Here is a 17,368-nt window from a genome sequence, read left to right on the forward strand (position 1 = left end):
GGCTGCAGTTTTCAAACAAAAAAAAGAAAAAAAAGTAGGCTTCAGTTTTCCTCATTTTTAATCGTTGCAACTTCTTGACCAATGACAACGCGCTTTCAAACCACAAGTGTCCAATAGACGCCAACTCCAGACAGGAAGTCACGCCCGATTCGGGTCACGCCCGGTTCAGGTCACGCCCGCTAGCAGGACGAGCTTCGTCTTGCTAGGCTTTCATTCGACCACTACTACCATGCGTTTACAACGCATAGGGTAGAAAACAGCAACAAGTTATTCTCGTTTGTGTCGATCTGCTTTGCTCCACAAAGAATACTTGCATTGCGGATTCATTCCAGTAAGAGGCGCTAGTTAGCCATTTTGTTTTGTCTTAGTTTGCTTGAGCTAGCCAAATCTCATCCACCGTGTGCTGATAACTTTGTCCCGCCGTCATGCCGGAGTTCATGGACGACCCGTCGCAGCTCACCAAGGATAAACTGAAGAGTGAGCTGCTGGCCCACAACGTGGAGCTACCCAGCGGCAACCACACTAAAGACGTGTACGTGCAGCTTTATTTGAAGAACTTGACCGCCCAGAACAAGCAGCACGCGGCGGCCACTACTTTGGACGCGTTCTCCAGCGACGAGGAGCTGCCCCCGCCCGTTGTCTCCAACAGAAGTAGATCCTCCGGCAAAGTAGGTTCCACCTCTTACTTTTTCGTTAATTGAGTTGATATAATAATGATATTGAACACTATAAAACCCATACTATAAAGTACCCCCGCGAGGTGGGTGGATCGATCCAAATATCGATATTATAGACAAATGACAAAAACCTACGTTTGCGTGTGCACGTGAGGCCGCATTGAAAAACGCATAAGGAACTACACGGTACCAGACCTCCCCGGCCTCTTTGACGGCCACGTCTGGCCCATGTACTTGAAACATAAGAACATCATGTCACATCATAATTATGGACATAGAGTTATTCCCTTTTATTACACGCAGTACAGTTATAGTGCAAAAAATCTAACTAAAAATGACTATTAGCTCTCATTCAAATCCTTTGGCTTTTTGACCTCAAAGCACTCCTGTGGCCAAGAACTTGAACTAGAACTGAGTTTGTAAACAATGTGAACACAAAATCAGGAGCACATATTCTGCACTTGAATTTGGTCACTCATTGCATACCAATGTTGACGAATGTGAGAGTCGAGTGTTTCTTGTCTTGGCTAAAGAGTGTCAACATTCCAATGTAATAATCCCTCTCCAGTCCACGACTGCAAGCAGGGGCCGGTCAGATTTCCATAGCGTGACTTCTAAAGCCAGATTGGTGGACTTGCACTGACTGGTTTTGGTCCAGAGATCACATCAGGGTTCCCACTTTATGATTGATTTATTAAGAATGGGTTTTTAAAAAGTATTTTGTCTTCTCGGGTCACCAGAGCCTCAAATTTATGACTCCGTGCAGTCTGTAAAGTTACCAGTAGAGTTTAGAGGCAATATAATGAACCCTTAAAAGTGTATAGTCACAAATAGACATTGCGAAATTGTGGTTGGTTTCCAGATTGCTCATTCATAATCTGGACCTTTCACTGTGCTGATTAATATTCATCTTTACAATCCAGGGGGACTCCTTGCCTTTGTACCTTTTCATTTAGGTATGTGATTTTTCTCGTAGTAATTCACAATCGGAGCTGCATTCTATCACATATGCCTCAGACAGGCAGATGTGTCTTGTCTTGTTTGGGGACCAAGCTTTCCATGATGGTTGAACAAAGGCTATGAGCAAAAACTAAGTGATGACAGAGAAATTACATGTCGCATAGGCCTCGTACGGCTGCATATGGGAGGTGCCTTCCGACAGCTTCGAAAAACATCCGCGTGTACAGGTGGTACACAGCATACTTTCTTCATTCAGGTTCATGCCGGGTTTCTCTTTTCCTGAGCTTTTGGCTCAGTCATACCTTCGTTCAAAGCTCTTTGAATTTGAAGCATATTGTTTGCTTAGCTTGTAAGCCAACTTTGCGGCAAACAGCAGCTCTTTGTGTGCTTCTGTGGTAAATAAACACTGCGAGGGAGTGCTTGTTCTGCATTATAATATCCAAAGACTACAGAATGGGACTTGGATGACATAAAGTGACCATGTGACCAATACTGTTCACTCAAATAGTCAGATTGACAAAATGGTTTGGTCTCTCCATTTTTGTCACATTCATGTGAAGTCTCAGTTTACATGCACTCTTTTAAATTCCATCCCATTGTTAATTCCATTGTTTCTGCGTGCACGCAGGAAAACCTTGCACGCAGCCAGGTCGCAAGTGCAAGGCAGAGGAGAAGTGCGTGTCTCGCAAGTTTAAAAGTACATTGTGTACATTGCCCGGCCACAGCAGCGGCTCCTCTTGTGGTGGGGCGACTCCTCCAGCTGTACACTCGACCTCCGCGGACGCACGGCGGCCGCTCCCATACTGTATCCGACATTAATGCGCCTTGCCCGGCCATGGCGGGCGGCTCTTCCCACTGTACACTCTGGTTCTCCGGGTCACGATAGCCGTAGGTGCCGTAGAACGCGAGTACGGCCATCTTGCGATCGACGTGAGTGGGTTTCACGAGCCTCGTACGATGCCCACACACGGTGCGTCCCCAGTGAGCGAAACATACGACAGCCTTACATGAAGCACACCCAGCTCGCACGAGTCACACGCCGCACTCACGATTTAAAAACTACCAACGGAGGGCGAGCAGCAAGCACATGTGTGTCGCGAATCATTTGCTCCCAAAGTACGACAGACTTGCAATCCCTCTGATACCCTACTTCTTCTACGTGCTGGCCACGGCTGATAAATTTCGCAAAAATTGCGGAGCCCGTGCATGTGGTAACACATAAGTCGGGATGTAACTCCCGCTTAAAGTCGGTCTCGTTTATGTCGACACCCCAGCTATGTTGACCAACTCATTAATACATTGTCGACCACTTATAAATTAGACCCTGAGTTTTTTTTTTTTAAATAGAAAAATAATAAAATACACTGTATTTAAACAATTCTTTAAATATTGTGGCGAAATGTAATGGACAGTTAGAGTTAAATAGCTCTCTGTTGCGCATGAAGTCCAACCATCATACAACACATATTTTACAGCAACACATACATGAACACATCACATAATGGTCCTAAGTATCATCACAATACTTACAGGAAATTGCTTTGGTACAACAGCCACACCAACAAGCAGTACAGTATAAATAAGAATGCATTGGGAATTTGGTAAACAACCTCATATAAATGTATTATTGATACTTGTGTATCATTCATGTTACTTCTTGTGATGCTTTTTAATGTCCTGCAGCACCATGAAATACAATTCTGCTAAATGGAAAAAAATCCAAACGATTAAATAACTACAAATGCCATTAAATGAGAAAAAAAATAAAATAATTGCAAATGTCATTAAATAAATGGTTATTAAATAGGTTCAGTGTAATTATTTAAGATTATATTTTTGCAATTGAAGTAGCGAGAAATTATTGATTTCCTATTGGAATTGTCTGTTTTTTTTCTATTTATTCAATTTTGTCACAAAAACCCTCCATATTTGAGGAGATCCTTGAATTCAACCGTATGTACAGTGTTAAGTCACAGCCTGTGCATCATAATGGTTATTAAGCTGCTGTGTTATCCATCATGTGTAACCTGTCATGGTCTGAGTGAAAGAAGGCTGCAGGTATGTGAGGAGTCGGAGGTGATTCTTCCGCACATACAGCAATGCCTCACATTTTTCACATAGTTACTTGAAGGCAGTGTAAACCTGTCATGTATAAACACACCTTGGTAAGTTGTAGAAGTGTAGTGGGTATGTTTAAAGGCTGTTTGATATTGAAAGTGTAAAGAGTTGCGGTTAATTCAAGAGGACCTTTCCGACATCACTATTCCTACGATGGCTATCTATTGACACATTCCAAAAAAATGACCCAGATTTTCCATAATTCCACATTTTCCACAACCTTCCCATTGAAAATGAACAGTTTTTAGACGTTCCACAGTTTTTTGATTAGTAGTTCCAATATGACAACATTCAGAGTATTCAAACGAACAATTTTCCACTTTCCCAAAATTCCAGATTTTCTAAACATAAATGCCGTTTGAGCTTCCAAATTCTTACTCCTACATTCCTCAACCGGTTCAAATCATTTCTACACAAACACATTCAGTTCATTCATTTGGACAAACAATTTTCTGCATGGCCACCACACAGTCAGGAGATCTGGATTGGATTCGAATCTCCGTTTGGGCATCTCTACGTTGAGTTTACATGTTCTCCCCCTGCTAGTGGTGCCTTAACTGCTGCTACGTGTGCTGGCAGCAGTGGCAGGCTGTGCAGATTCCACTCGTGTTTTTACACTTTCCGTATAATCACTTGGGTGGTGGTACTTCAAATGATGAAGCAGATTTTCTTGCCAGTTGTTGAGGGCACCGATCATCAACACACCTTGCACGTCAGCTTGACTTGCTCCACATCACTTTGGGGATACCTAAACCACCGGCACACAACTGATGAGTAACCTTTCTTCTCAACAATAGCATCGTCTTCGGAGGATAACGCCCAAGTCACGGCTGACCTATACAGTATCTTGTTACCGTCAGCTCCGCGTTTGGTCATTGTGTTTACTTGTTCGGCAACTTACAAACGGAAATGAAGCGGGGAAAAGTCGACTCTGATTGGCTGTTGTCATGGACGTTTCCGCCATGTTTGATCGAGTAAATATACTCGCAGCTGATCACCGCAATCGACCTGAAATTTATCGCAATCATCATCCTGCCCTACATTCAAACCATTTCAGCATCAAAACATTCGGGCTGACAATTTTCCACTTTCTGTCAATTCCAAATTTTCCAGTTAGTGCACGTTTTCCATGCAGCATTTCAGCACACCTTCAGCATTCATAATTGTCTGTACTTAAATGAATCATGAAAATGTAGAAATGACATTGGTTTCAAGTATACATGAAATATACATTGGTGTTTGTGTAGACGTTGAGTAGCAGGCTAGCATCCAGCTGTGAGCTCAGGGTTCAGGTATTTCTTTAAAGGCCGGGTGTGGTCTGTAGCGGAATGAACACGGGGTCCTTCTGCCTTCCTCTTTTCCTGCTCTCCTCAACCAGACTGCTGTGGTTATGAAACACTTGGCTCAGGTTCAGATCAAGAACTTGCCCGCCTCAGTCAGTGAATGCCAGAAAAATGACAAGACAACATCCTGAAGCGTGTCTCTCACGTTCATTACATGCTGTTGTAGCGCTCCTCAGCCGTAGAATGCTTTATTGAATTCTTCACATTTTTACAAACTCGCTTTTAGACCCGCACGTTCACTAAAGGCTCACACCGAGGAGGAATCTTGCATGACTCCAGGCACACAAATGAGCAGTTTTGTTATCACTAGAGATGGCAATTTCTGAAATGTGGGGACTTTTTAGAATGTACAAAATTACCAGCCTGATTGGGCTGAGAAATGTGGGACAAAATGCCATTCATTTCAGTGCACATTTTTGGGCTGGAAAATGTGGAATTTAGGGGAAAATGGGGATTTGGGGAATGTGCAACGTAGATAGCCTTAATGTTTTGACGTTTGAATGAGTTGAGTAGAAGTGTGTAAAGGAGTAAGAAAGTAGATCAAAGGGCATTTGTGTTTGGAAAAGGTGGAATTTTTGAGATGTGGATAGTATCCTGATTGATCTTATTGTCATGGTGTAGGGCCGTATGAAATCCGTTGTATTTCCCCCCCCCCCAAATTTTGTTTTATTTATTTTTTCCAAATCCCGGTTTTCTCGTTTTAATTTTTTTGAATTCTATTACTTTACATTTTACACTCATTTTTATCAGCATCGCATGTTTGCTTATGGGTTAGTTAATAAAATGCCCGTTAATTAAATGAAAAGTCTATTAATGCAATACATCAATGGACAATTTTGCCTAGTAATTCATAACTAGATGTAGCCTGGCTGACTGTTCTATAAAATCTTTAGCAAACTGTAATTAAGGAAGATGTAGTCACCAATGCAATTCCAATTTATGACACACTCATTTTGTACACAGTTAGCCGATATGGGGCAAACGGCCTTCTAATATTGAAGGCTGGATGTTGTGTGTGTGTTGAGAATGTCTGTAAGACGAGCTGGGTTCAAGAATAAACGTGTTTCTCTTCGGTTTTCATTCAGAACCTGCACGTCATCATCGGGCATTGTAGAAAGCTCCTCCGGGAGGTTTGAAAAGTTCGGGAGGAGGCGGTTTAGTGTTTGTAATGAGATTCCGCCACAATGAGCAGACCGCCGAGTAAATACTTCCCCACGCAAACGTTCCTTCTCCTCACGATGATAGCATGTCATTCACTTTGTCAATTCACGATATTCTGCGTTTAATAGTAAATTCCGTTTTTATTGGACAATTCCGCGATTCCGTCCACGATTCCATTTCATTCCCTAATGGTGGAATGGTTTGAATCAGTTGAGAAATGTGGAACAAAAATTGTCCATTAATTTTCATTTTTTTCTGTCTTTATTTGTCAATCATGACAGCCTTCAAAGACAAGATATCGTGTCAGAAAGCCACTGTTTGCGAGTCAGTGAAGACTCTGATCTCATGTGACTAAGAGTCTCCAAGTGTCACACATTTGGAACGTTTCATCCCAATTTAAGAAGTAAACCAAATGGATCAAGGACAGCTTTTCATTTACTTTTGGTACAACCTTTTTTTGGGCATTTTAACTCAAAAAAATAATCCAGGCAAAGGGGTTCAATAGCCTGGGTTTCAGAAACTGGGAAACATAATAGAAGGGGCAGAAGAGATTGTACGAGTTTGAGTGGATGAAATGTCAAAGTCAAGCAGCATTTTTAAGGAAATGAAGTGCAGACTTGACATTCTTTCAAATGACCCCTAAATTTAAACCATGCTGGGTGTGTTACCATGAAGATAGTCTTTTGAAATTGTCTCTATTCTAACAAAGAAAACATAGTTACCTCGTTTAGTTACTTTGTTTCTATCAAAACAGAACCTGAAAATAATGGCTAAGTGTTGAGTCAGGTTATGCGGGAGTATGCCACAGTCAAAACCAGCATTTAACAAATTTTCAGAAAAGTGTACGTTTAATGCACCATTATATTACTCTTATAACAAAGTCTTCATTCACACATTCACCAATAAAGGGTAATGAAAGGACAGTTTGATGCGGTTGGCTAGTGGGAACGGGGATCATTTTGAGGACATCTGTGCGAGAAACCTACCAGAAAAAAAGTAGCTGCTTCATGGTAGTTTTATTTGTTTCAAAGTCGTAGGCAGTCCTTTTCCTGTTACAAGCCGGAAGCCTGTAAAAACCTTTTATAACTGTTTGTTTTGATTAATTATTCACCCCAGATGCCACTATGTTTAGCTGACAAAACAAGAATCAGAAAAAAATAAATTGTCAGTCAAAAGTTGCTACTCCATGACTACAACATTCCTGAAAAACATTCCATGCATTTTAATACTCCTGACTCTGAGCCTAGAGCCTAACTTACGAATTCTTTTTCAGCTGGTCGCATAATATGTAATTTCCTGAAAGTGGGTGTGTGAGGGCTGACTTCTAGTCTGCTGGTTGTGCAAGTACAGAGTTAGTCTAGCTTTCCCCTGCGACATGCTTTAAAACTACCAAGTTTTTCATGCTGTTACACTACTTATTTCTGTCTGTGGGCTTTGAAAGTGCATTTTTCAGTACTTGAAAATACCAATAACCATCCTTCCTGATTATAGATGGCCATTAAAATTAGTGGATCGCATATGTTGTAGTTACAATTTGTCTTGAGGCTAATGAGCAGGACAGCAGACTTACTGAAAATACAAAAACGATTTTATTTGATTATTTTTTTATTTTTTTGTCAAAGCATGAGGCTTCAAGCTTAACTTCCTTGTATTCAAATGAACAAACTATAACTAAATCAAGTAACCTGGGCGTATTGACGCTTGGAGTAAAATGAGAAGGTCAACATGCTAAAGGTTGAGGTGAAAATACGGCCTACTGAAAGTCAGTCAAGTCCCAGTCTGAGGAAATAGGGGTGTCCCGGTGTTCTAATATACCTCCGGCCAGGTTTTGGGGACTGGGCTTCTTGCTGGGGCTCGTGATTTGCTGGCTGGATAGTGGTGAGGCGTACGGGCGTGTTCAGTAGACAAAATGCGTGCCTGTTGGTCACTTTCCAGAAGGTGAGGGCACTGATATGATAATAAATTTTTTTCAAAATGTTCTCGCGATCGACCGGCAAAGTCCCTAAGATCGACTAGTAGCTCACGGTCGACGGGTTGGCGACCCCTGATCTAGAGTGTTCAATATAAACAAGATCTGAATCGAAATGAGCAACTAAAAGTGATGTTATTTATTGTTTCGACAACTTGGATAACCGGCAAGACTTTTGTCAGGCACTGGAGTTGGTACTTGGAACATTTCATCCCAACACTTGATGGAGACTATAGCAGCTATACTCTGTGAATGGTCCCTTGTTCGTTGGTGTTTTTGTTCGACAAGTGAAAACTGAGGACTTGAAAAGCACTTTAAAGTCCACTTTATCTCCTCACTAAACCAGTTTTGGGAACTGCCTGCAGGCTCAGCAAACATTTTTTTTTAATTTTATACAGAGATTGATGTTTGCTTAGCAAAAGAATACAGTTCATAGGAACTATCGTTTGGAGGTGAAAATGGTAGCTAGGATTGGACTCTCATAGGGTGTGGCGTGAACACTATAAATTATGGCCAATGACGGATTCTAACTCTATCGTCTGATTGCGATAATGCATGTTGATGATGCAACCTAGTGTGCTGCAAAATAGAGATGGACAAGCTACAACAAGCCCTGATTGTGATGTAGTGCTGTAGCTAGCACAGCTAAATTTGTATAGCCGTGCTTCTAAGTTGCCAATCCTCACCTCTACGGCGGCAAAGAAACTACATTCTGTGCAAGTATCATTATCACTAAGAGGACAAGGGATAGCTAAGCTAAGACAGAGAAGCCATGCTAACCGCTACGCAAGCTTGAAGGTAAAGTCGCGAAAGCAACAGAACAGATGCTTAGTACACATGAACAGAAGTGTAGTTCGAACCACGTCACAGCGGAGCGTAACCTGCTATGAACAGGAAATTAGCAAGTAGATGAATAAAAGCCCAGAGAGAGAATAACACTGTCCAAAAACCAAAAATGGCGCATATGTCAGTGCCAATGTCTGGAACCTGTTTTGAAATGTCTGGATCAGAGGCAATATAGTAATATGGATTTTAGGCCATATGGCACATCCCTAATTGTAATACCCCATGGAGGCCTACAAGTTGAAATTTTTAATTGCAGGACTCAAACAGTCAACTAAAACTAAACAGACATTTCACTATACCCGTTTAGGGTTATTTGCCAATTACATAACCTCAAGACAACTGGATGGAAAGTCATTGCCGATCGTTCCGTGGTTACCAATCTGCTGTTGTCTTCATCAGAAAGCCCCCCGGAAAACTGACAAGGTCCTGCCGATTGAGCTGGACGTGACTACGCTGACTGACGAAGTTCTGAGGGAGGAACTGCTCAAACATGGAGTGCATGCTGGCCCGATTGTAGGTGAGTCGGTCAAATAATTATATTTCTCCAATTCTCAAAGACACACATTTTTCCCTGTTACAGTCACATTGGATGTGCAGTGTGTGTATGTGTGTTTGGGGGAGGCATAATCAATACACCGATACAAACACGTGCACACATTGTAAGTGTGATCATATAGAGACAGAAATAACATTACAGTATGTCATGTGAATAAGATTAATACATGTTAAGGCATGTTTATATGATAGGTACTGTATCATTTCACTGGCTTGTGTTGTGATCTGAGGCCATATAAAATATTTTAATGTTTCCATACACTGGTTACATCAAGGCACATTACACATGGAGCAGGTCTACACTCCTCATTAAAGCAAGCATTATACTAACTGAACCCCACATTTGGGAGTGGAGGCAAGGGGAAAAATCCCTCAATGGAAGAAACCTCAAACAGGACCGAGACTGAGCGCAGGACGGCACAGAAAGATTATGAGGTCATGCGCTTCCCCCATATGTTACGCACCGCGCACAGGTGGTAAAAATCACGAGTGCCTTGCACATTTTGTATAGCATTTTTGGACTATTGTGAGTTACTGTACTTAGTAGTTATTACTTAGTAGCTATTTTACTCTTATAAATAAAAGTTCTTTACTGGCTGAAGTGCAGCACTAATAGTTCCAGGTTGTAGCCCGGTTTCCCATCTCTATTGATCTATGGTGGCACACTGCTTCCGTCTTATCTACTTGTCTTTATCTGCTTACGCAGGGGTGCCCAAACCTTTCCACCAAAGCTCACATACTGAAAAATCAAAGGATGTGGGGTGAATTGATATTTTCAATGTTGTAAAAAGGCTGAAAAAAACTTTTAGTAACGCAAAGCTTAATTATCAACATTTAATCTTTTCTCTTTATATTAGACCCTCTTGCTCCTTTGTAATATTTTTCCGTTTTTTTTTTAAATTATTATTACCATGTGAAGCGGGCCATAAAAACCGGGCTGCAAACAGCCCCAGGACCACACTTTGGACACCCCTGGTTTATGAATTTCACTGGGAAGGCCAAGTGGAGGAAACAGGAGAACAACAATGGACGAAGGTCTCCAGACTGTCTTCTTCTTAGCACTATGACTAATGTTGACTCCCACGAGCCAAAGGCTGGGTTGCATGCTTTGATGGTGCTCTGCACTCTTCTGCAACTCGCCTTTAACAACACATTCCCTGCGCGTGGTGCCATGCACACCTGGATCTCAGATAGATGAATAGATGGATCCAAATGTTAATGTTACATCCATTGAACAATTTCTTAGCTTATCTTCACCATCCCACCCTTTTATTTTCATCCTGCCAGCATCCACTCGTCAGCTGTACGAGAAGAAGCTGCAGAAGGTCCTTGATGACAGTCCTGCGCAGGCAACAATAACAAAGATAGTGGTCACAGAGATCCAAGTCAACCACAATGGCAACTCTGAATCAGAACTCTACAGTGACAAGGAGGATGGTAAGGGAATGCACACTACCATCATGATGTATGATCCTAACTTCATAGGATCTTAACAAACGTCTACACTGTGTATATCCTGACTGACCATGCAATAATGCTCAGTTTTGATTGACACGGTTGGAGAGGTTAATGTTTATTACTGTGGGTTTACGTTTGTGTCTATTTTGACTCTTTCACGTAGCCAAATGAGGTGTGGTACAGTGGAACTCATTTAAGTCAGTCCCATTTATGTTGACAGCTATGAAACATTGTCCCATTTATGTCAACGTTTTGTAGTATTGATAACTTCACCCCTATCGATAAGAAGCTTGAAACAACAACGTAACTATTGTCCAGTCACACAGCATTCAAACATACACATAGTGACTTCCTATTCTGTGCAAAGTAAACTTCAAACCAAAAGCATAGCAGTATTGACCTGATTCTACCAAAGCAACTAAAAAATGCACCCATTGAATTAATGTTCTTTTAATTTTTAGCTTGTTAGCCACCGGAAGAAAGATTCACACGTGTACGAAAGCTTTATTGTCATTGTAGTCGAGACAAAGGTTTGGACACAGATGTGGACATACGCAGTGTCCAAACTTTTGACTGGTAGTGTAGCAGCTCTGTTAGATAAAAGAAGAAAAAAATACATATATACACAAATGTCGGAAAACCATGTCATGCTCATTCTCCTTAAGTGTCTGGCCAAAGTCACAAGGAATGACTAGTTTCGATTTCGGTTATGTCCACAACCGCTTATGCGTGAGTCAGCCAGTCCGAGGGGCATCAACATAAACGGGTATATATCCACTGAGTATATTTATAATACTCTTTGGTTTCAGATGTGATAGCAGAACCTGAGCCAGAACCAGTTCCCGTGGTGGAGAAGCCTGTTAGAAGCAGAGGGAAGACTCCAGTCACAACCCGTACCCGCAGCAGCCAGCACAAGGCGGTAAGTAGATGCTCATTGGTTTATCATTTGTTACTCAGCCCTATTATCACTCTCACCACATAGCATTAGTGGTAGTGGTAGTAGGGCCCTATCATTTCCGCTTTAACAGAATTGCAGAAATGCCCTTCATTCCCAGGAGTGTATGTAAACTGGTCCTATATATACACAAAGTTCTGTAATGTGACAGCACAGTTTCTCTCCTAATTTGGTATAGCCTTACCAAAACTGCATTTCCACTGATATCAGTAGCATGGGACATGCCTGGGTTTCATTGTAGTGTGTCATCAATTGGCAAAGGAAGAAGATTTGACATTACTCAGTGCGAGGCTGCAGTTTCATTCCGGAATTGCATCGTGCTGTTGCTGCATGACGCAAAGCACATGATGTGGATTAGCCATGGTAGATTCTTTGACTGTTGACTTGTCTTTCCCTTAGCTCCTATGTCTGTTTTTCCTGGCGTGCACGTTTCAGTACAAAGCACCACCTCTTGTTTGTCCTTACATCAAAAATGCAACAAAATAGAGAGCTGTGACGCATACAAGCATATTCAAGAATCAGCATGTTGAGTACCATCATGTTGGCATGTCTGCAGTAACATTGAAAGTACTCCCTGCCTCTAACCCCCCCAATAAGTTTAAAGGGGCATTCTCATAAGTACAGTATTTTGATACTGAAATGTCTGATTTTGAGTGAGCAGCCCCCCCTGCTGTTTAGATGGCTATGGTTTACCTAAGAGACATTTTTGGGTGTCATGTTTTCCGTTCTGTACTTTTTCATATATTTTTATTAGAGTTTTTTTGGCTGGTCTTCTGCACTTGCACTTGTTGTATCTCTTCCGGCAACTAGTGCCTGAGGATCTCAGGCCTGTAATAAATCATCATGTCACACTGGAGTCAAACCGAAATGTTAGCTACAGGTTGGACAGTCGGGCTGAGCCTTTGGCAGCCTCACCCGGGCCCGTACAGGTATCTCCGGGCTGCTCACTTATTTAACCTCTGAAAACTGTAGGACACCGATACAGGGGGTTGTTGCGTTGTTTTGTTGTTGCTGTGGTAATTGGTAATCAGAGAAGGTTGGATCCAAGGCAAGCAGTGGGACAGCAGCGGTACATTTTAATTTGTACTGTATGTCTGTGCTCGCACCATTACATTTTTTTTCTCTATTACAGCAGAACCCACTTATGTCAACAACCCCTCTACGTGGACCAACTCATCTCATGTTCTTATTACTAAAAAGTCAGCTTTGGCCGCTTTTGTCGACATAAAATGTGCCATCCATAGGGGTCATTTCTATGAAAAATTGGTCTGCTTATGTCTACGTGTAGTATTGTACACATCGTCGTCATTGCTAGGCAACTTGAAACAACAGCGACATTACAGTCTAGCTACACAGCATTAATACACACACACACACACACACACACAGTGATTTCCTGTTCAGTGCAAAGTAAGATTCACAATAAATGCATGGCAACATTTACCTGGATTCTACCACAGCAACTAACAAAATGTACTTATTTCATTTTGTTATCTTTTTTTTTTTTTTTTTTAGATTATTGGCCACAGGATAGCTCTCTTAGATAATAGCACAGATGTTCGATACTGGCTTTCTTACCGATGTCGGTTATGGTCCAGCAGTTCATTACCGATACCGATATTGGCAGCATTCGTAATGTTGTGAAATGAATTAAACACATAATGCCTCTTTTGCTGTGATGCCACTGGATGCATTTCACCAAGAAACACTGTTTATGCAAAATAAGACAAATACTGCAATATGGAATACAAGAAATACAAAAAGTGTAAATTATTTTCAACATTTTGTCCCAACAAAACGGCCATTAAAAAGAATAAGACTTATAGTTAACCATGATAACATGTCATCCTATCAACAGCAATGGTTCCAAGAAAGCTGCACATTTCTATGTGGCACAAACATCTGTATAAGAACAAAGTAAAGTGCAAAGTATGAAACTCTGGACTATTTGGCCTCGGGTGAGGTGTGATATTAGAAGTATTAAAGGAAGACACCTTACACCATCACTTCAAATTTTACAATCCAAAGGCAAGACTTGGAAATAACTTTTAAATAAACTGAAGAATCAAAATAAATATGTGCACAAATGTAAGTTAAAAAAAACCCATCTCATGCCATTCTCCTTATGTCTCTGGCCAAAATGACAAGTAAATGTGCAGGCAACTGCTAGTTTTGGTTTAGGTAATGTCGACAACTGCTTATGTCGACGTGAGTCAGCTGGTCCGAGGGGTGGGGATGACATAAAGGGATTCCACAGTATATTCCGCACATGTCAAACTGAATGGTTCTATTGGGTGGTGAGGCATGAATAGGTTTAGCTGTGTCACATGCCATATGGTTGGTAGGGGTCAATCCATAAATTGTGCTTGTGTGTGTACAGCTGTTTAGGTTGTTTTCTTGGGGTTTTTTTAAATCGTGACAGCTGTACAGTTGAGTGGATAAATGACACACACACACACTTTTTTGTGACTAGGAAGAATGTGGTCCACTAGATGACCTGATGTATGAAAGGAGATCGCAGAAAATCACAAACCTCCTGTCGACATGCAGCCCCGAGAAGAAGCGCAGCAGCGCATCGCTGCTGACCAAAGAGATGTTAGTGAGACAGGTCTGTGCACTCACAGGTGACGCACGGTATGGTGAACACGGGGCTTGGACTTGGTCACATGGTGGTGTGTCGATTTAGTTTGGAAGGTTCATGTATTAATATGGCCGTGCACTTGATTTGTGGAAATGTGGAAAATTAAACTCAAAGTTCATTGCAGTAAAATGGTGTGCCTGTTTTATTCACATGCTTCTTTGTATTTAGGTGGAGAAGATAGCAGCCAGTGACGAAACCCCCAAAGCGGTCGAGAAGGATGTTCTGAAGGAGCTGTATCCCAATGATGTCAACAGTCCACTAGGAATCACGTAAGTACTTAAAGTACTACCCAAGACAAGTCTCTTAACTAGCTGTCAGAAAACAAAATTATTTTGTTTAAAGCTGATAGACAGTGGAGAAAAGAATGTATGATGATATTTTTGATATTTGTTTATTTTCCAAACAAAGGCACAAACGGTACACATTTATTATGGTAGGTTTGTTTTAACAGAAACAGAATGTCAACAAAACATTAAATAAAGGTTAGACACTGATACCAAGATACAATACAATTTTTTTAAAATACTGGTATAAAAATACAATAATCCCTCGTGTATCACCGTTACTCTACCACGATACGTGAATTTCCGCGAAGTAGGATTCCTTCTTTATAAATGGAATATTTTCGTAGCTATGGCATACGAAACATGTTTGTATGTATGCTTCTAGATACGTTTTTCAACATTATTAGAGCCATTTAGACATGAAGTAACAACCATATAGCCGCGTTTACATTTGTATTACCCAATATAGAAGATAAAATCAGTGAAAATGGGCCATTTAAGACAATTTACCAGAATCAATGGTGGACAGGAAGTGACTGCAACAGTAACCTGTGTTATTAAGATTATTATGTTATTATGGTATTATTATTGTGCCTGTTGTGAGAAAATGTAAAGCTGCAATAACGCCGGTTGTTAAGTCTGGTGTTACTGTGGTGGTCTCACTGAAATTACTGACACCTAATGACCAATGTAGAATACTACATTGACAGTTGTGGTCTTAATAGCTTATACTGTGTTTGTCTTTTAGTGCATTTAGCCATTTTTATGCTTGAAAATGCCTAATTTGTGCAAAAAAAAAGTACAATTTGCTTAAATATGCATATTTTGGACTAATTATAGGCAGAAGTCAACTACAAAACAGCGGTCATGTATTAATTAATGCTGGACAAACCGCCATAGAGTGAGGGGGTGATGTTCAAACCACAATGTAGCGAGGGACGACTGTTTAGTGTACTTAAGAACCATGCATGCATTCCATAATATTGAAGTCTTTTTGGACATATATCATTATATTTGGTTCCCCCTCACCACACACATGTAAACCTTTCCCGTCTCTGTTCCAATCCATGCCGGGCCTAAACAAATCACAATCTTTTTGTCATCAGATTCATATTCGCTAGGACGCATTTTCACATTTACATGTTAATATGACCTAATACAATCCCTCGGACTGTCTGACAACATAAGTCGAAATCAAAACCAAAACTAGCTGTTGCTTGCACATTTCCTTGTGACTTTGGCCAGAGAGATAAGGAGAATGGGCGATAATAAAAGGTCTTTGAAATTAGGGTAGTTTGTTTGGGCAAGTGTTTCTGTGATATGACATATCATACTTTTAATCCATAAGAGCTCGGGGTGTCCCAAAACAACTTTTAATGAGCTGGTCAACTAAGACGGGTTGTGGACATAAACGGGGCCAACGTGAAAATGTTCACAATATTTACTATATTGTGGTCAATAAACATTGTGATCCATGTTGAACCAACAGAACCTTGAAACAGAAGTCTTTTTTCCCCACTTGTAGGGCGACTTGCAGACGACCTATCCGTGGAGCTGCCGGACGCCCCGTGACCTCCCTTGATCTCTGGAATGATGAAAACTCCTACTTTTCTCCCAAACCTGCCAGAAGCATCAGCAACTCCACCTCTTCCTCCTACATAGAGAGCCGCATTATCAACAGAGTCAACAGCCCTCCAACTTTCTCCCCCCCCACTTTCAAGTCCTTGCCAAGCACCGCCAAGCTCCTGTCTGCGACGCCCCCTGCTGGTCCAACCAAAGTAGCACGCCCGGGCATGTCTTGGTGGAAAAAGGTGCTCCTAATGGCCATAGGGGCTGCGTTCCTGTTCTTTGTTTACCAAGCAATGGAAACAAACACCATCAACCCGTTTTCAGCAGAAAACTCAGAGGTGGTGAGTGGGAGCAAAGCATAAAAGTTCACCACATGGCAAAAGGACAGTCTACTCATAATTCATTTTTCTGTGAATCACCAATATAGTCTTTTTTATGGCTATAATATACAAAAACATAAAAACAGTAGCTAATTATTTGTCTTTTTTGTATTGCATTATTGCATGGTGTGAGTGAATTTAGTTTTTTAACTACCTTAGTCATTAACAGTCTTGAAGATGGAGTTTGAAACTGTGTGTTGTTTGGTTTTTTTAACCTGTCCGTCTTTCTTGATGATGAGAAGGCTTTTTGTTATCCAAATACTTTTCAATTGTAAGCCTTAGCAATATTTTTCTGAAATGGTTTCTTATGATAAAATGCCAGATTCTACCCAATTATGCATTCATGTCACAATATTTTGAATATATTCCCAATAAACTATGAATATGGGATTGTGTTTGTGTATTTTTGTAATCGTTTGGTGGTATGCGTTCCATGACATGTAAACATTGTC

At 41.0% G+C, this 17,368-nt stretch overlaps 1 protein-coding gene across 1 annotated transcript; it reads left to right on the forward strand.

Moving 5' to 3' along the window:
* Positions 1–139: 139 nt before the first annotated feature.
* Positions 140–17,319, forward strand: tmpoa (thymopoietin a). Its single transcript, XM_054753876.1, has 6 exons — positions 140–668; positions 9,474–9,591; positions 10,917–11,066; positions 11,897–12,006; positions 14,852–14,952; positions 16,493–17,319. The coding sequence occupies exons 1-6, from the start codon at positions 426–428 to the stop codon at positions 16,896–16,898; spliced, it is 1,128 nt and encodes a 375-aa protein (XP_054609851.1). The 5' UTR covers positions 140–425; the 3' UTR covers positions 16,899–17,319.
* Positions 17,320–17,368: the final 49 nt, after the last annotated feature.

The sequence above is a fragment of the Dunckerocampus dactyliophorus genome, chromosome 15 (assembly GCF_027744805.1).
Source record: "Dunckerocampus dactyliophorus isolate RoL2022-P2 chromosome 15, RoL_Ddac_1.1, whole genome shotgun sequence".
In the NCBI taxonomy this organism is placed as follows: domain Eukaryota; kingdom Metazoa; phylum Chordata; class Actinopteri; order Syngnathiformes; family Syngnathidae; genus Dunckerocampus; species Dunckerocampus dactyliophorus.